At 46.6% G+C, this 20,633-nt stretch overlaps 1 protein-coding gene across 1 annotated transcript in view; it reads right to left on the reverse strand.

Moving 5' to 3' along the window:
• Positions 1-2,245: 2,245 nt before the first annotated feature.
• The window catches only part of LOC124798806 (UPF0605 protein CG18335), a 59,914-nt gene continuing 41,526 nt past the window's right edge, over positions 2,246-20,633 (reverse strand). The window contains exons 4-5 of the mRNA XM_047262336.1: positions 13,727-13,857; positions 2,246-2,308 (exon numbers count right to left, since the gene is read on the reverse strand). Of these exons, the coding sequence (XP_047118292.1) occupies positions 2,246-2,308; positions 13,727-13,857 (194 nt within the window). The remainder of the gene's footprint in view (positions 2,309-13,726; positions 13,858-20,633) is intronic.

Below are 20,633 nucleotides of genomic sequence, written 5' to 3' on the forward strand. Positions count from 1 at the left end.
GCAGAAGTGGTGTGGTACCACTCCAGGGAATACCATCTTGTTTCCGGATCGAAATGATGACCTCATGTTTCACGCCCGTGACGATATTCGATAAAAACTGTCACAATCAGCCTCGCAATTTCCGAGAAATTTGGCGCAGATGGTACTTCGTTGCACTTTATGTTATTCGGCGAGAACCCTGTGGGCACCAATCTGTCACTACGCCAATTGGCGGACGAGTGTGTCAGCATTACCAAAAGAGACGTTCACCAGGGGAGAGAACTGGTTGACTATGATCGAAGGAGAATTTCAGCAAGTTCCAACGCTGCAGGAGTCATAGCTGTGTGCGGCAGGTCACCAGCGGGAGATGGGACAGAGTGATACACTATGTGATCAAAAGTATCCGGACACCGACAAAAACATGTTTTTCATTTTGCTGCCAGTTACTGCCAGGTCCCTATATAAGCGACCTCAGTACTCGTTAGACATAGTGAGTGAGCAGAATGGGGCGCTCCGTGGAACTCACGGACTTCGGACCTGGTGAGGTGATTGGGTGTCACTTGTGTCATACGTCTGTACGCGATATTTCCACACTCCTAAATATCCATAGGTTCACGGTTCCCGATGTGATAGTGAAGTGGAAACGTGAAGGGATACGTACATCACAAAAGTGTACTGGCCGACCTCGTCAATTGACTGACAGAGGCCGCCGATAGTTGAAGAGGGTCGTAATGTGTAACAGGCAGACATCTATCCAGACCATGTTCGAATTCCAAACTGCATCAGGATCCACTGCAAGTAGTATGAGAGTTAGGCGGGGGGTGAGAAAACTTGGATTTCATGGCCGAGCAGCTGCTCATAAGCCACACATCACGCCGGTAAATGCCACACTACGTCTCGCTTGGTGTAAGGAGCGTAAACATTGGACAATTGAACAGTGCAAAACGTTGTGTGGAATGACGAATAACGGTATACAATGTGGCGATCCGATGGCAGGGTGTGGATATGTCGAATGCCCGGTGAACGTCATCTGCCAATGTGTGTAGCGCCAACAGTACAATTCGGAGGCGCTGGTGTTATGTTGTGGTCGTGTTTTTCGTGGAGTGGTCTGGCACCCCTTGTTGTTTCCCGTGGCTGTATCGCACCACAGGCCTACATTGATGTTTTAAGCACATTCTTGCTTCCCACTGTTCAAGAGCAATTTGGTTATGGCGATTGCATCTTTCAGCATGATCGAGCACCTCTTCATAATGCTCGGCCTGTGGTGGAATGGCTACACGACAATAACATCCCTGTAATGGACTAGACTGCACAGAGTCTTAATCTGAATCTGTACAACACCTTTGGGATCTTTTGGAACGCCGACTTCGTGCCAGGCCTCACCAACCGACATCGATACCTCTCCTCAGTGCAGCACTCCGTGAAGAACGGGCTGCCATTCCCCAATAAATCTTCCAGAACTTGATTGAACTTAGGCCTGCGAGCGTGGAAGTTGTCATCTAGGCTAAGGGTGGGCCAACAAGATGTTGAATTCCAGCATTACCGATGGAGGGTGCCACGAACTTGTAGGTCACTTTCAGCCAGGTGTCGTGATACTTCTGATCACATAGTGTAGCTCTCTGCTTGGAAAGCACCCGCGTTACATATTCCATTCAGACGGTTGCGTATAGAGCCACCTCTATCCGAAATCCATGACACTGTAGGGGCTGAAGCGGAACAAATTCCGCATTTTTTCAACAGATACTGGCCGAGAGAGAAAATTGTGTTTCATTACTTACTGAACGCCTACAAATGTTTGTTATGACCATTTTTTATGCAACATTATTCATAACTATAGTATTATGTGTGTAGGAGCTGCTGTCTGATTTTAAGAAACATGTTTCGCTTTTTACATCGGTATAAATTATCGCCCATATTATGATCGTCCTGGTGGGAGAACCCAGACAGGTACGTAAATGCTTTTCCATCCAGCTGAGATATAATGTAATAAAACTGAGATCAATAGTTGTGGATATCCTATGCCCAAGATAAATACCATATCGGCAAACAGTAATATACAATACATATTTGGCGTTAGGCACTGAAACAGTATGGAATGATTGGGAAATGTGGTCCACCATAAGATGGAAGTTTGCACTGAAGTTTACGGCTACCATTACGTTAATTTAGATGTTAATTGCTGTGGGGCTAATGATAGTATACAACTTATACAGCTGAATATGTGATATCCTACATTTATAAAATCTCACCTCGTCGGGTGTTGCCTCTAATGCCACGGAAGCTTTTGCTGTTCTGGCGGCAGTGGTGTCAGCGGCAGGCTGACCTCAGGCTGAAAACGCGAAAAAAGCAATTTCTTTAAACCGTCCCAATATGTCATGAGTGCATGTTGAGCGTACTTCTGCAGGTATCTCCATGCGCATTTACCTTCCCTTTACAAGTAAAAATACGAAAGAAGTGAGTAATGTTATACTGCAAGAATGAGGCAATATTGTTAGATCTTAATAGAAACCATCATATGCCTCCAAACACAAATAGGCGTAGCAGAAAGCGAAAAATACGTCTTATTACTTTAGAAACGAAATGTTGACTGTGTTAAGTAGACTACTAATTAGAGTAACTTCCGAAATTCAGTGTTTGCAAAACACGTAGGATGCATTTGAAAAAGATCACTTTGTGTTTAGGCCGCTTCATTATGAAATACTTAAGAAATTTAAAATAACTTCGTTTCGATGGAGTGATTCCTTTCCTACATGTAGAAGTATACGATAATTAAGCGGCCAGCTGGGACATAAAGTATACAGGAAACCGAGATACACCAACGTACACTCTAAGATAACAATAAGAAAAAGCGACCAGTGAGAAGGAATTGTAAGTATTCGAATGGCACGAAATCGGTAATTGTGACGTACTAGCGCAGGAAAACAAATGATTACAATATCGGCGAAATTGGATGATTTATTGAAGACAAAGAGTTTCGCCAATTGAGTAAGTCAGTAACGTGTTGATTCACCTCAGGCAGGTACTCGGGTTGGCATTGATTGACAGAGTTGTTGAATGTCCTCCCGAGGGATATTGTACCAAATTCTGTGGAACTGGCGAGTCAGATCGTCTGAAGCCCTAGGTGGCTAGAGGGGGCTGTCGATAATGCTCCAGACATCGTTAACTGCGGAGAGATTCGGCGACCTTGCTGGGCAAGGTAGTGTTTGCCTGCCAATTGTATTCAATTGTATTGCATTGCATTACACTGGGGACCTAGAAACGATGGAGAGGCTTCGTCCAGCCGTAGCCCTCAGTGGTTCACAACCGCACAACAGGCCACAGCAGTCCACCCACCCCACCGCCGCCCCACACCGAACCCAGGGTTATTGTCGGTTCGACCCCCAGTGGACCCCCCCCCCCCCTTCCCCCCCCAGGAACGTCTCATACCAGACTTGTGTAGCCCCAAACGTTTGCGTGGTAAATTATGGTGTAAGCGAACGTGGAAACGGTGTTTTCTGCTGGGCGGATTCGTGCCGGGTACCGGTGCGCCTTTCTGGTCGGGAAGCAGCGCATTAACCACGCGGCTAGCCGGGCGAGCGCAGTGTTTACCAAGCACGATGTCAAGCAGTAGAAACCCTCGCCATGTGCGGACTAGCATTATATTGCTAAAATGTAAGCCCAAGATGGCTTTCCATGAAGGGCAACAAAACGCGGCATAGAATATCGTCGACCTACCACTGTGCTGCAAGGGTGACACGGATTACAACCCAAGGGGTCTTGCTATGAAAAGAAATGCACCGCAGACCGTCACTCTTGGTTAACGCGCTGTGTGGATGGCGACAGTCTACTCGTTATCGCATTGCTGTCCGGGGCCTTTTCCGACACGTCTTCGGCCTGGAACTTCATTGGATGGAGTAGAATTGCCTTCACTGATGGGTCCCGCTGCGAACTGAGCTTCGATGACCAGCAAAGACGCCTCTGGAGACGCCACGGGCAGTGGTTGTATACCCACCAGATTGTCGCTCGCCACACGGCCAGACAACTAGGACCAATGGCTAGGGATGCCACTTCTTTTCGCAGCAGAGCCCCCATGGTTGTCATCAGTGGTACCCTTACGGCAAAGACGTACGTCGAAGAATACATTCTACGCAACGTTTGGTTACCTTTCATGGCAAGTCATTCATCGCTTACTTTTTAGCAAGATAACGCCCTCCTGTACACGGCGAGAGTTTCTACAACTTATCTCTGTTGCTTGTTTAACCCAGTCGTATCCAACAAGGTCACCGGATCTTTCTCCAATTGAGAATGTTTGGAGCATTATGGGCAGGGTCCTCCAACCAGCTCGCGACTTTGACGATCTATCGCGCCAGCTGGACAAAAGTTGGCGTGAAATTCCTTAGGCGGGCATTCAATAACTCTATCAATCAGTGCCAACCTGAATAATTGCTTTCAAAATGGTTCAGATGGCTCTGAGCACTATGGGACTTAACATCTGAGGTCCTCAGCCCCCGAGAACTTAGAACTACTTAAGCGTAACTAACCTAAGGACATCACATACATCCATTCCCGAGGCAGCATTCGAAACCTGCGACCGTAGCGGTCGCGTGGTTCCAGAGTGAAGCGCCTAGAACCGCTCGACCACACCGGCTGGCCAACTGCTTTCAAATGGGCTAGAAGTGGACCAACGCTTTACTGACTTGCTCAATTTGTGAAGCTCTTTCTCCTGCATAAATCATCCAATTTCTTTGAAACTGTAACCATTTATTTGTCTCTACATGTACATCATATCTACCGATTTCAGTCCCATTCGGATGCTTCCTTCGCGGAGCGTCGTTTCAACATACAAAGAGCTATGAGGCGCAGTGAGGATTAAAAAGACAAATAAACAGAAGAACCTTTTGCTGTTGCTTGCTTATCTTACGTGAGAAGCGTCTTCGACAATGTAGCCAAGCCGCTGCGCCTCTTGGGAATTAACGCCCGCTAAGGATTCCTAGAGTCACTCCACACTATTGGTGCCTTCGAACTCGATGTGATGCAGCAAAGTCAACATCGGTGAAACCGGGAGATTGATTAACAAGCACGTGCCAGAGCACGAACGCTACAGGCGACTGAAGCAACACGATAAATTAGGTACAGCTGGACACCACCAGGACTGTGGTCGACCTAACAATTTTCATGAACGTCGTGTGCTTGCTATGCAGCCGTGGATGCAGCAGTCAGAAATAAGAGAGACAATAGAAATAATTAAACGCCCCAGCAGCCTGTGCAGGTAGAACGACGACAAGTAATCGACATCCTGGATACCAACGATTCCCGACCAGCCAGCGAGCAGCTACATATGACCCTGGTTTAGTGCTATACGGGTCCGCCCCCGTTAGCTGAGTGGTCAGCGCGGCGGAATGCCACGCCAAAGGGCCTGGGGTTCGATTCCCGGCTGGGGCAGGAGATTTTCTCCGCTCAGTGACTGGGTGTTGTGTTGTCCTCATCATCATTTCATACCCATCTCCGACGCGCAAGTCACCCAACGTGGCATCGAATGCACTAAGTACTTGCCCTCGGCGGCCGAACATACCCGAATGTGGGACTCCTGGCCCGCAATTCCGTACGCTCGTTTCCATTTCAGCGCTATACGGAAATGGCCGCAAGAGAGCTGCCGGTCGGTATCAGCGTATCTCTGCAGGAAAACGTTGACACTGAGTACAAGCTGCCGATTCGGCATTGCCTGCCGGTCACTTGCCGTTGTAATGAAGACAAATAGCCTACTGTACAGCCATCCGTCCACATAAAAACTTCGCATTCTGGCCCAGATGAATCAATAAAGACTGACCGTCAGCCGTGTCATTCTCTGTCAATGGCTTCACTTTGGTGCCGTATGGAATGGCACATTGTGCATACATCGCTCCCTCGGTCGTCATTGGCTTTCTTGACTTTGGAGCCACTGCTAATCCATCAAGTGGCTCCTTAATTGGTCTCACGAGACTCAGGTGGAGCCCAGTCCAGTCCTCCGATCAAGGAAAAATCTCTGGTAACATGGATAATCGAAACCTGATCCTCCGCATAGTAGTCAGGAAGGCTGACCACGAAGCTACAATCCTTCTATAGAAATCTTTACTTCAATTTGTCAAACGGCATCCCAGAATATGAGATCGGTAATTATCTGACAACCGAATTAAGGCAGTATGAAGGGGAAGACAATATCAGAATCCGGCATTTAGTCGCCCTGGGAAGAATTGCTTCAAATACGGTCGAAACGCCAGTACCGTATTTCATACTGACGAGGCCCAATAGCGAAAGCGATTTTATTCATACCGACACTGGCGGTTGGATCCTAAAACCTTATAAATGCTGTCCAATAACGAATGTCATTTTTAATTTTATAATAGAATACATAATTGATTTAAAAATTGATAGTATTATTGCGTCAGTTTGTAACATAAAGACTACGATTAAACATAGAACAAAGTATCAGGCAAATTTCCTCCACGGCTTCGTCTGCACACGTCCACTCTGTGTACAAAACCCAGCCGGTGTGGCCGAGCGGTTCTAGGCGCTTCAGTCTGGAACCGCGCGACCGCTACGGTCGCAGGTTCGAATCCTGCCTCGGGCATGGATGTGTGTGATGTCCTTAGGTTAGTTAGGTTTAAGTAGTTCTAAGTTCTAGGGGACAGATAACCTCAGATGTTAAGTCCCATAGTGCTCAGAGCCATTTGAACGATTTTGTGTACAAAATTTTTGGAGATTCTAGGGAAAAGTTCCGCTTGCATTTGACCCATGACACGTCTTATTTCTGTCTTTTCGGGTGGTTCGTGGATTGTTCAGATAAATATAAAATTTTACATACTCCCCCAGAAAATTCACATGGTGTCGAATCACGCGATTTCACCATTGCGAGAGATGAGACGAGCACGGAATCTTTCTCTCAGCGACATTGTTGTTTCCACATCATTGTGGCAGGTTGCCAATTCCGTTGGAACCATATACGTTCCATATTCAATTCTTACAATGACGACAACAAAAACCATGAAATCATGTGGCGATAACGATAACCAGTCATTGTCACTGCTTTTCCAGCCTTGTCTTCAAAAAAGTGTGGCCTATTTTAGTTAGCCTGCCCATAACTCGCAACAGACCGATTAAGAAACGTCTCACGGATCGTGGGAGAATTCTCTGTGCTCAAATACAGTATGGTGTTCATTTACATAACCAATAATCTGTAAGTGTGCCTCATCAGTGAACATTATTTTGTTATGAAAATCACTAGCAAATTCTGGTATTGCGAATACCCAATCGGCAAATGTTCGACGCTTCAAATGGTCCATCGGTTTCAGCTCTTGTGTTAGTTGGATCGTACAAGAATGCAATCGCAGATCTTTAAACTTGAATGCAAAATCCTTCTGGGAATGGCTAACTTTTGAGAACGGCGGCGAACCGAGCTCACGGGACTCCTGGCTACTGTCTCTCTGAGCCGGCCGGGGTGGCCGAGCGGTTCTAGGCACTACAGTCTGGAACCGCGCGGTGGCTACGGTCGCAGGTTCGAATCCTGCCTCGGGCATGGGTGTGTGTGATGTCCTTAGGTTAGTTAGGTTTAAGTTGTTCTAAATTCTAGGGAACTGATGACCTTAGAAGTTAAGTCCCATAGTGCTCAGAGCCATTTGAGCCAATTCGGTCGAGTTTACCGCGCAGCCACGGGGCTCACGTACACAGCACTTGACTACCACGACACGTGGAGGGACCACGTGAGGAATCGGCACCAGTTCTACACCGTATACTGCGCTCTGAAGTGACCTGGGTACTCGGTTAACAACTGATCGGCCACTCCGGCCGGCCTCGTTTAACAGGGTAACAAATATTTAGTTCAGTGAGCTTAAATTACCGGTCTTTCCTCATAGTTTATACCTACTATTTCTGAGAGTTGCAAACATATTCACGTTGGCAGATTCTTTTTCTACTGTGATAAAATCTATGCAGGATTCTTGATTTTTCTTAAATTTTGCCTCTTGCACAATTCCAGAACTGCCTGTCTGGTACTTATACTTACCTAGCACCATACTGGCCGCAGTCTAACAGATTCTCAGTTTTCACTTCCTTTCTACTGTATGTTTATCTCGTCAGCTCTTTGGCTCCATGGGTTGTTGACTCCACAATACATTAAATTTGACTGCATTTTGACATCTTGCGGATTGTGAGGATGGTATTCGTCCGAAATTTAGATTGTATGACTCTAGTCTAACTGATTCTGCGCACTAAGTGTCACTTCTTCCTATAATTTCAGAAATTCCACAAAACAAATGGTTCAAATGGCTCTGAGCACTATGCGACTTAACTTCTGAGGTCATCAGTCGCCTAGAACTCAGAACTAATTAAACCTAACTAACCGAAGGACGTCACACACATCCATGCCCGAGGCAGGATTCGAACCTGCGACCGTAGCGGTCGCATGGTTCAAGACTGTAGCGCCCAGAACCGCACGGCCACTGCGGCCGGCCGAAATTCCACAGGTATGTTAAGTATTCCCTTTACCTCTTCCTCAAAGGTGACCTCGATTTCTTTTTCTATCTCATCATCAGGCAGTTGCTCCCCTTGTATAGTAACTCGATGTACCCTTTCTACTTATTCCTGCTCTCTCCTGAACATATAACTGTCTTAATGCCTTGCATTTAAATTCAGCGAAAGCTATTTTTACTTTTCTGTATGCTGAATCTACGATTCTTAGCTTTCCATTCTATTCAGTTTTTTCCAGTACTTCATACAGCATTTTCTCTTTATCGTCTCTGCACTTCCTTTTAATTTCATTCTTAAGTGACTTATGTGCTGTGTACCATTCTTTTCTTGAACATATATGAATTTCCTTCCTTCGTCGATCAATAGAAGTTCAGCATTTCTTCTGTTAGGCAAGGTTTCTTCTTTCAGTTTCTCTTCACTAATTCCTGCGACATCTGTACTGAGCATCTACTTTCATTTTAAAGATTTTCTAGTTTCTGTACCTCTCCTCGACTCTCTACTTCACGACTCTTAGAATGTTACTCTTCGTCGATTTATCAACCTTTTCCGCCAATCACCTCTCCTGGAGATCTGAATGGTGACCAATCCAAATTTTTTTTTAATTTTTTATATTTTTTTTAATTTTTTTTTTTTTGGCCAATGGAGAAACGTCAACACCTTTGTGCGTATTTATATACAGTGGTTTCAAGTTGCCTTCTTGGTCTTATTTTGTTGATAATTACTAATTATACTGTTTTTAGGAAAGTTTCTCACATTAAGGGGAATATGGAGCCGCAAACTTCCGGTCACTATCTCTCGTCCTCTTCCACAGGGCCGCTGGCAGAATGACTCCTTCTACTGGAACTCTTGAGCTGCTATTGCTGCTTAATTTTTTCAAAAGTTTCCCAGTGTCTGGATTGAACCCGTGAGGTATGCTTATAACACATTTGCTGAATGGAATTAGGTACGGGCCATGAAATGGACGACTGGGATGGTCGTCAAAGGTGTTACTGAGTTTAGTGTGCATCTTCCGCAGGTTGATTTCGTCTGTTAATGGCAGCTGCCGCCAATTTGGTTCGCGCACCTCTTTCTAACAAGATTACATGTAGTCACAGCTTTCGTCTTTCTTATGAACTGCTAACTGCTAACTGCTAACTGCTACATAGCGGAAAATTTCACTGAACGAAAGTTCAATCATGAATCGCAAATCCTGCGGAGCTCGGGACAGTTGTCGTTACGTTCCTAGTACCTCACTTTTAACGCTCAACTTCGTGGTACACCTCGCTAAAAACTGCTCTGATGTCCCATTCCCATCAGATGTATCTATGAGCCAACTCTTCTTGAGCGCAGAATTTACCGGTGATATTTGACAGGTACTCTGGTCTGGTGGATCCAGAATACGAGTGACGTATGAACGTTTTTGGCAAAATTAGGCCAAGCAGTTCTACTAGCTGCCAAAACTGTGGATTTTTGAGTGTGTTTTCGACTCCGTTCCGTATTTCCTGAAATTAAATAACACCTGTTGGCTAGGAAAAGCCACTTCTCTAACCAGACCGCTGCCTCAGCAGGCAACCATTACTGTAGTGATCAATAGCCGTAATAACTACAAGGCGGGCGAAAGAAAATTGGTCCCCTCTGCCGATAATATATATTGGGTTGCCTATCCTCCTAGGAATGAATAAATTAGGGAAAAAAGGCGAATATGTTCCTTTTTAAGGGGGGTAGGACGTCAAACGGGCCGACTTGGAGCAGGAGAGGCATCACTGGACATTTTAATTTCCAGTGTCTGTACATTTACCAATAAATTCATAAAACTTTGTCAGCATCACCAGGAAGGATTCAGGATTCACACTCATTGCAGTGGAAGTTCGAAAACATGACAAAATAAAAGTTTTTTGCGTGTGAAAATTCATTATTTTTTCACTTACTAATGGCTGTATTTGTTGCTATAGGTACACTTTTCTTCATAAGTTAGAGAGATTCTTCGATGAATTTTGCACAGCATACAAACCATACAAAATTTATTTGTAAAAGTATAGACAGTGGAAATTGAAATGTCCTGTGGTGCCTCTCCTGCTACAAGTCGGCCCGTTTGACGTCCTGCCCCCCAACAATCTGAGATGCGGGAACCTGCTGCCTTATTCTGTTTTTCTAAGCACCTTTAAAAAATTTCCCTTGAAAGTTTGGCATGCGGAGATTTCACTCTCTTTATAACACGCAACTCATCTCTCACTCCCCAAATCTTCTAACTGTATGTCGTTCACACCCATCAGTGCATCGCTGTAAGTCCCCATTCACAGCCACTCCCACTTTCCCATTCTCACTCACTCATTCATCTCAACTTACACTCCTGGAAATGGAAAAAAGAACACATTGACACCGGTGTGTCAGACCCACCATACTTGCTCCGGACACTGCGAGAGGGCTGTACAAGCAATGATCACACGCACGGCACAGCGGACACACCAGGAACCGCGGTGTTGGCCGTCGAATGGCGCTAGCTGCGCAGCATTTGTGCACCGCCGCCGTCAGTGTCAGCCAGTTTGCCGTGGCATACGGAGCTCCATCGCAGTCTTTAACACTGGTAGCATGCCGCGACAGCGTGGACGTGAACCGTATGTGCAGTTGACGGACTTTGAGCGAGGGCGTATAGTGGGCATGCGGGAGGCCGGGTGGACGTACCGCCGAATTGCTCAACACGTGGGGCGTGAGGTCTCCACAGTACATCGATGTTGTCGCCAGTGGTCGGCGGACGGTGCACGTGCCCGTCGACCTGGGACCGGACCGCAGCGACACACGGATGCACGCCAAGACCGTAGGATCCTACGCAGTGCCGTAGGGGACCGCACCGCCACTTCCCAGCAAATTAGGGACACTGTTGCTCCTGGGGTATCGGCGAGGACCATTCGCAACCGTCTCCATGAAGCTGGGCTACGGTCCCGCACACCGTTAGGCCGTCTTCCGCTCACGCCCCAACATCGTGCAGCCCGCCTCCAGTGGTGTCGCGACAGGCGTGAATGGAGGGACGAATGGAGACGTGTCGTCTTCAGCGATGACAGTCGCTTCTGCCTTGGTGCCAATGATGGTCGTATGCGTGTTTGGCGCCATGCAGGTGAGCGCCACAACCAGGACTGCATACGACCGAGGCACACAGGGCCAACACCCGGCATCATGGTGTTGGGAGCGATCTCCTACACTGGCCGTACACCACTGGTGATCGTCGAGGGGACACTGAATAGTGCACGGTACATCCAAACCGTCATCGAACCCATCGTTATACCATTCCTAGACCGGCAAGGGAACTTGCTGTTCCAACAGGACAATGCACGTCCGCATGTATCCCGTGCCACCCAACGTGCTCTAGAAGGTGTAAGTCAACTACCCTGGCCAGCAAGATCTCCGGATCTGTCCCCCATTGAGCATGTTTGGGACTGGATGAAGCGTCGTCTCACGCGGTCTGCACGTCCAGCACGAACGCTGGTCCAACTGAGGCGCCAGGTGGAAATGGCATGGCAAGCCGTTCCACAGGACTACATCCAGCATCTCTACGATCGTCTCCATGGGAGAATAGCAGCCTGCATTGCTGCGAAAGGTGGATATACACTGTACTAGTGCCGACATTGTGCATGCTCTGTTGCCTGTGTCTATGTGCCTGTGGTTCTGTCAGTGTGATCATGTGATGTATCTGACCCCAGGAATGTGTCAATAAAGTTTCCCCTTCCTGGGACAATGAATTCACGGTGTTCTTATTTCAATTTCCAGGAGTGTATTTTCATTACCTGTTTGTGTTTCTCTAGCTGTCACTGTCTCCTGTCTCACACCCACAGCCTCCTGTGCTCTGTCCTTCTAGTACTGCCTCCTCTGACCGTCACCGTATACCTCTTGCTACCTGTTACAGCTACTATCTCATTCATTCCTTCCCATGGCTGCTGTTTCTTCTCACTGTCACTATCTCTCTATTGCTCGTTGTCATTGTCATACACTCTGTCTCTCACTATCAATGGCTCCCACCTACTTCTAGGTTTCAACGTCTCTTTCTTTATTCCTCTCCCAATGACATTGTCTCCTTCACTTTTTCCCTAGCATTGTTCTATCACAGTTAACTATGGTCCAATGCCCGTGTGTCCTACTGTTTCTGTCACACTGCCATTTTCTCCTTTGCCGTTTCTGTACCACAACCACTGTCTACTATCTTTCACTATTTATCAATCTTCCGTCTCTTTCCCACTATCAATGTTTCCTTTTCTCTGATGATAAAAAAGCGCGAATGTGTTCGCTGCCAGAATTCTTTGGAAAATTTTTAAAGGTGCTGAGCAAGGTAGAACGTGGCAGCTGGAAACCAATTACTCACTCACTCTTTTATCAGAAGTATGTTTTGTGTTCGAAAAGGACGATTTTTCTCCTGGTTGCCTTCTTTTCCCTGCTGCAGCAGGCCTTATCGCTAATATGGAAAGAACTTTTGGGTCAGTAAAATTTTAATAGTTTACTTACGTGAAAATGAGAGAGGGCAGAATTAATTTTACACAACATACCAGACTGCAAGTGCACAAAAATTTTCCATGCGCTACAGTACTATAACGTGGGGTTCAGAGAACTCTTCTGTTGATATTGGAGACTCTTTACAGTATATTTCTCCGTGATCCTTCACTTTAAAAGTACGTTTTCGTCTGGCACCATGTTTTATACGTACAGGTAGGGTAACTTTGAACCTGTATATCAAAAACTGACAAAAATATCAAGAAAGTTTTCAAGCTATTTCGAGATTGTGGTCTTACGAATACATCAAAAAAATTACACTCATTTCCTGTGCATAGCCGGCTCGGACTTGGAACGAAAATAAGTTAAAAACCTCTTATTTGGATTTTCTAAGGAGCCGCCCATGAAATAATGGTGCGTCCAAAAGCTCCTTAAGGCCAACCACGAATGACAGCAGACGCAAAAAGGTCCAACAGATTTTCTCCATTTGTCTAAGCAGGAGGAAGTGTGTAGTATTCATACTTTGACCCTGTGATGGAGGATACTGACACAAAGACGATTCTTCTGCTAGGTATACAAATGATTCCGAGTCCAAGAGCTACCCAGAACGTTACCCTCCTTAAAACCCGAGAAATGAGCCCCGAAAGAATCGCGTTTTAATGCGTGGCGTTTGGGAACAAATAAGGTAGCGCACGTTGTCGCATCCACAGCGATAAATAAAAAGTTCTCTCCTAAAACTATAGGTGTGTATATAGTAAAGCAGTTTTACTGGAGGAAAAGTGTGTTGGCTGAGCAGTGGTTGCAGTCTCACCTGACAGTCCTTCTCAGTGTCCTGCTGCTGCCGCCGCTTCCGGCGTTCGTACATCTCGGAGAGAGATTCCGTGGCCGCGACAGAGAAGCGCAGGCCGGGCTGCGCGCTGGTCGCCTCTCCGGGAACGTGGCCTGCACAGTTAAAGGCGCGCAGTCATCACTGTGCAGGTAATACTCCGAGACCACTGTCAGCAGCACTCACATTGTGGCTTTACACAGCCAATCGACAAGGAAACTGACAGTGACGTTGTCTCTGAGACAGTCTGGTTCCGTTGGCAAAATATTGTGTCTAACATCTCGCCTACCTCTGCGCAAAGTATTATCTTCTACATCAATATCTATGTACGTGCGCCACAAGCCACTGTACGATCCTTGGTGGAGGGAACTCTGTACCACTAGTAGTCACTACGTCACCTGTCGTTGTCGCAAATAAAGCGACGAAAAAAATGACTATCTACACTGAAGAGCCAAAGAAACTGGTACACCCACCTAATATCGTGTAGGGGCCCGCGAGCACGCAGAAGTGCCGCAGCACGACGTGACATGGACTTGACTGATATCTGACGTAGTACTGGAGGGATCTGACACCGTGAATCCTGCAGGGCTCTACATAAATCCGTAAGAGTAAGTGAGTGTGGAGATGTCTTTTGAACAGCACGTTGCAAGGCATCCCAGATAAGTTCAATAATGTTCATATCTAGGGAGTTTGGTGGTCAACGGAAGTGTTTAAACAGAGGAAGGAGTTCCTGGAGCCATTCTGTAGCAATTCTGGTCCTGTGGGGTGTCGCATTGCCCAAGTCCGTCGGAATGCACAATGAACATAAATGGATGCAGGTGATCAGACATGATGCTAACGTACATCTCATCTGTCAGAGAGGTATCTAGACGTATGAAGGGTCCCATAGCACTCCAACTGCACACGTCCCACACTATTACAGAGCCTCCACCAGCTTTAACAGTCCTCTGCTGACATGCAGGGTCCATGGATTCATGAGGTCGTCCCCATACCCGTACACATCCAGTCGCTCGATAAAATTTGAAACGAAATCCGTCATGTTTCCCGTCATCAACAGACCAATGTCAATGTAGAAGCGCCCATGCGGGGTGTAAACCTTTGTGTCCTGCAGTCGTCAAGGGTACACGAGTGAGTCTTCGGCTCCGAAAGCCCATATCGATAACGTTCCGTCGGGTGCTTCGCACGCTGACACTTGTTGATGGCCCAGCATTGAAATCTGCAGCAGTTTGCGGAAGGGTTTGCAGTTCTGTCACGCTGAACGCTTCTCTTCACTCGTCGTTGGTCCCGTTCTTGCAAGATATTTTTCCAGCCTCAGCGAAGTCGGAGATTTGATGTTTACCGGATTCCTAATTTTACGGTACACTCGTGAAATGGTCATACGGGAAAATCCCCACCTCATCGCTACCTCGGAGATGGTGTGTACCATTGCTCGTGTGTCGGCTGTAACACTACGTTCAAACTCTCTAATATCTTGATAACCTACTACTGTAGCAGCAGCAGCCTATCTAACAACTGCGACAGACAATTGTTGAGGCGTTGCCGACCGCAGCCCCGTGTTCTGCCTCTTTGCATACCACTGTATTTGAATACGTATGCCTACACCAGTTTCTTTTGCGCTTCAGTGTCTATACCTCCGTATGAGCCCTAATTTCCTCGCGGTCCCTGTGCAGAATATAAACAGGCGGCAGTAGAATTGTCCTGTAGTCAGTTACAAATGCTGGTTATCTAAATTTTCTCAGCTGTGTTCCTCCAAAAGAACGTCGCCTTCCCTCCAAGGATTCCCATTTGATTTCCCGAAGCGTCTCTGTAATATCAGCGTTTTCTTCTAACCTAACGGTAACAAATCTAGCAGCCCCCCTCTGAATTGCTTCGATGTCTTCCCTCAATCAGCCCTGGCTCATATCCCAAACACTCGAGCAGTACGCTAGAATAGTGGCAGTAGCCGGCAGCCTATATAAGGCCTCCTTTATGAACAAACAACAGTTTCCCAAAAACTGACCACTAAACCGAAGTTGACCATTCGCTTTCCCTACTAGAATCCTGACACGCTCGTTCCATTTCATAGCGCTTTGCAGCGTTATTCCTAGTTGTTTAAATGAAGTAACTGTGTCAAGCAGTACACTACTAATGCTGTACTCGATCATTATGCGTTTGTCTCTCCTACACAGCCGCATTTACTTAGATTTTTCTACATTTGGAGCTAGCGCCAACCATGACACGAACTATACATTTTGTCTAAGTCATCTGGTATCCTCCTACAGTCATGCACCTCCAACACTTTCGCGTACACGACAGCATCATCAGCAAACAACCGCAGATAGCTACCCACCCTGTCCGCCAGATCATTTATGTACACTGCTAGCATTTAAAGTTGCTACACCACCAAGATGACGTGCTACAGACGCGAAATTTAACCGTCAGGAAGAAGATGCTGTGATATGCAAATGATTAGCTTTTCAGAGCTTCACGCAATGTTGGCGCCGGCGGCGACACCTACAACGTGCTGACATGAGATAAGTTTCCAACCGATTTCTCATACACAAACAGCCGTTGGCCAGCGCTGCCTGGTGAAACGTTGTTGTGATGCCTCGTGTAAGGAGGAGAAATGCGTACCACCACGTTTCCGACTCTGATAAAGGTAGTATTGTAGCGTATCGCTATTGCGGTTTATCGTATCGCGACTTGCTGCTCGCGTTGGTCGAGATCCAATGACTGTGAGCAGAATAGGGAATCGGTGGGTTCAGGAGGGTAATACGGAACGCCGTGCTGGATTCTAACGGCCTCGTATCACTAGCAGTCAAGATGACAGGCATCTTATCCACATGGCTGTAACGGATCGTGCAGCCACGTCTCGATCCCTGAGTCAACAGATGGGGACGTTTGCAAGACAACAACCATCTGCACGAACAGTTCGACGACGTTTGCAGCAGCATGGACTATCAGCTCGGAGACCATGGCTGCGGTTACCCCTGACGCTGCATCACAGACAGGAGCGCCTGCGATGGTGTAGTCGAAGACGAACCTGGGTGCACGAATGGCAAAACGTCATTTTTTCGGATGAATCCAGGTTCTGTTTACAGCATCATGATGGTCGCATCCGTGTTTGGCGACATCGCAGTGAACGCACATTGAAAGCGAGTGCTCTGAGCACTATGGGACTCAACTGCTGAGGTCATTAGTCCCCTAGAACTTAGAACTAGTTAAACCTAACTACCCTAAGGACATCACAAATATCCATGCCCGAGGCAGGATTCGAACCTGCGACAGTAGCGGTCTTGCGGTTCCAGACTGCAGCGCCTTTAACCGCACGGCCACTTCGGCCGGCACATATTGAAAGCGTGTATTCGTCATCACCATACTGGCGTATCACCCGGCATGATGGTATGGGTTGCCATTGGTTACATGTCTCGGTCACCTCTTGTTAGCACTGACGGGACTTTAAACAGTGGACGTTACTTTTAGATGTGTTACGACCCATGGCTCTACCCTTCATTCGATCCCCGCGGAACCCTACATTTCAGCAGGATAATGCACGATCGCATGTTGCAGGTCCTGTGCGGGCCTTTCTGGATGCAGAAAAAATGTTCGACTGCTACCCTGGCCAGCACATTCTCCCGATCCCTCACCAACTGAAAACGTCTGGTCAATGGTGGCCGAGCAATTGGCTCGTCACAACACGCCAGTCACTACTCTTGATGAACTGTGGTATCGTGTTGAAGCTGTACCTGAACACGCCATCCAAGCTCTGTTAATGTACAGGCGTATCAAGGCTGTTATTACGGCCAGAAGGGGTTGTTCTGGGTACTGATTTCTCAGGACCTATGCTCCCAAATTGCGTGAAAATGTAATCACATGTCAGTTGTAGTATAATATATTTGTCCAATGAATACCCGTTTATCATGTGCATTTCTTCTTGGTGTAGCAATTTTAACGGCCAGTAGTGTATATAGAGAATATCACACTTCCTTCGAGCACCGTGTCAAATGCTGTTCGGGAATCTAGAAATGTGAAACGTGCCTGTGCCATCATCCACAGTTCCCAATATTTCATGTGGGAAAATGGTAAGTCGAGTTTCGCACGAGCGACGCTTTCTAAAACCATGTGGACAGAAGCTTTCGGATCTCAAGGAAATTTGTTACATTTCAACTTAGAATATGTTCAAGAATTCCACGCAGACCAACGTTAAGTATACTGATGTGAAATTTTTCGGATTCATTTTTTACCCTTCTTATATACAGAAGTCGGAATCGGCCCCTTACTTAGCTTTTATTTACCACGAATTTCTCGCCGAGCACCAAGTCCCAAGCCACTGGAATAAAGCGCAGCTGGTTCCTATATATCAGAAGGGTAAGAGAATGGATCTGTAAAATTGTAGGCCTATTTTCTTAATGCCAGATTGCTATAGAAATCTTGAGCATGTTCTAAGTCTGGACATAAAAAAAAATCTTGAGAGATAAAATCTTCTGTCAGCAGAACAGTTGGACTTAGAAAGTATCACTCGTGCGATACTACGAAAACACAATATCTCTTCGCTTCCAGGAGAAATGCTGCTGTTAAAGAGAAATACTTCAAGCTGAATAGAGTCATCTAAGAGGGATGTGAGAAATTATAACAGATAGTAGCGCTAGTATCCGATGATAACAGTGTAGATGAAGAAATAAAACGCAGGATTGCCGCGAGAAATGGAGCTTACTGCGCCATGATTAAGAATACTGCCCCGTCTCCAGAGCAGAAATTGAAGGTTACTGTCTGTCATACGGTTATAGGTCCGGTGATAGTGAATGGCTCAAAAACGCGGACAATGACTGTTGCAGAAGAGGAGTTCCTGAGAAGATGGGAGAGAAAAATATTCAGACAGATTTTTGCGCAAGTGGGCGAGTTAGGGTAATGATGAATACGGAAAAATAAGGAATTGATATAACTATACCGTTATGCTAACCTAGTTTCGGAAATCAGAAGGAACAGATTACGGAGGTTGGGCCATGTAGCGCGAACGTCGGAGGGTAGATCTGACAACAAGGACTACAGAGGAAATCCAGGTAGCAGAAGGTCCAAAGAAGGAGCATGGAAAGAATTATTGGATGATGTGAAGGAAGAAGTGAGAAAGAGAGTAAAAAGAAGATGGACGAAGCGTGCAGAAATTTGTCAAGACTGGGCTGCGATTGTCAGAGAGTTCAAGGTCCTACAGGGTCTGTACCGCCAAGGAGAAAGTAAGTAAGTCTGGAACCGCGCGATCGCTACGGTCGCAGGCTTGAATCCTGCCTCGGACATGTATGTGTGTGTTGTCCTTAGGCTAGTTAGGTTTAAGTAGTTCTAAGTTCTAGGGGACAGATGACCCCAGATGTTAAGTTCCATAATGCTCAGAGTCACAAAGAAAGTAAGGAAGCTCGAGCACAACTCAGCTTGCCCTGTTCTCATTTGACGTCCTGCGAATTATGGATGAAGTGCAACAGGCAGCTTCCATATTCCTAGACTTGTGGAATGCGTTTGACATTGTGCTCCACTATAGACTTTTGTACTGTCAACGGAAGTCCGAGCATACTGAGTAGATTTCCAGGTGCGTGGGTAGCTGAGATAAAGTTTTAAGTAATAGAATCCGGTACGTTGTTCTGGGCGGAGAGTGTTCATCAGAGACGAGGGTATCGTCAGTAGCACGTCAGGGGACATCTGATGGGACCGCTCTTGTTTTCTGTACACTTGAAAGCTAAGCTCTCACAGACCGGGCGAGCAGCAGTTTGCGACTGTTTGCTATGACGCTGTCGTGAACGGGAAACTAAAGTTGTTGAGTGGTTATAGAAGGATGCACGCTAGGTCAGTGGATGACTTCGGTTTGGTAGGAGAATTGTAAGAGAGTGTTCTTCATGTATATAGGAGTCCACGTATAGAATAGCAGAGTAACCCATTCTTGAGTACTGCTCGAGTGTTTGGGATCCCAACTAGATCGGATTAAAGGAAGACTTCGAATCGATTCGTAGTCGTGCTGCTAGATACGTTACCGGTAGGTTCGATTAGCATGTGAATATTACGGAGATGTTTCGTGAACTCAAATCGGAAATCCTGGAAGGAAGACTACGTTCTTTTCGCGAAGTACTGTTGAGAAAATCCAGAGAAATGGCAGGTGCGTCTGACTTTAGAACGATTCTGCTGCCGCAGACGTACATAGCGAGTAAGTAGAATGAAGTTAGGCTAAGAGAGATTATCAGTCGTACGGTAGCATACAGACAGTCGTTCTTCCCTGTTTCCACTTGCGAGTGAAAACGGAAATGACAAGTTGTGGTACAAGGTACCCTCCACCATTTTCCGTATGACGGCTTGCGAAGTATGTGTGTAGATATAGATGTAGATTAGAAAAAAGAATAAAGTGCATAGCATTAACCAAAACGATAGGCAGTTTACCGTCAGCACTTACAAACACAGGAGTCGAAACGTTAGGCAGAAGAAGTTATGACTAACACTCAAAAACCATATGCCCCAACACAAGGTAACGCTAGCCGAGAAGCCTTTCAGTATATGTACAAAAGTATCACTCACTAGCACTCAGTCTTTAGGCCACAAGTGGCTCACCGGGACCATCCGACCGCCGTGTCATCCTCAGATGAGAATGCGGATAGGAGGGGCATGTGGTCAGCACACCACTCTCCCGGCCGTTATAATGGTTTTCTTTGACCGGAGCCGCTACTATTCGGTCGAGCAGCTCCTCAATTGGAATCATGGGGCTGAGTGTACTCCGAAAAATGGCAACAGTGCATGGTGGCCGAATGGTCACCCATCCAAGTGCCGGCCACGTCTGACGGTGCTTAACTTCGATGATCTGACGCCAACTGGTGTATCCACTGCGGTAAAGCCGTTGCCGTGATTAAAACTAGCCCATGTACAATACACGTTTAGCGTA

The sequence above is a fragment of the Schistocerca piceifrons genome, chromosome 5, assembly GCF_021461385.2.
Source record: "Schistocerca piceifrons isolate TAMUIC-IGC-003096 chromosome 5, iqSchPice1.1, whole genome shotgun sequence".
Lineage (NCBI taxonomy): Eukaryota > Metazoa > Arthropoda > Insecta > Orthoptera > Acrididae > Schistocerca > Schistocerca piceifrons.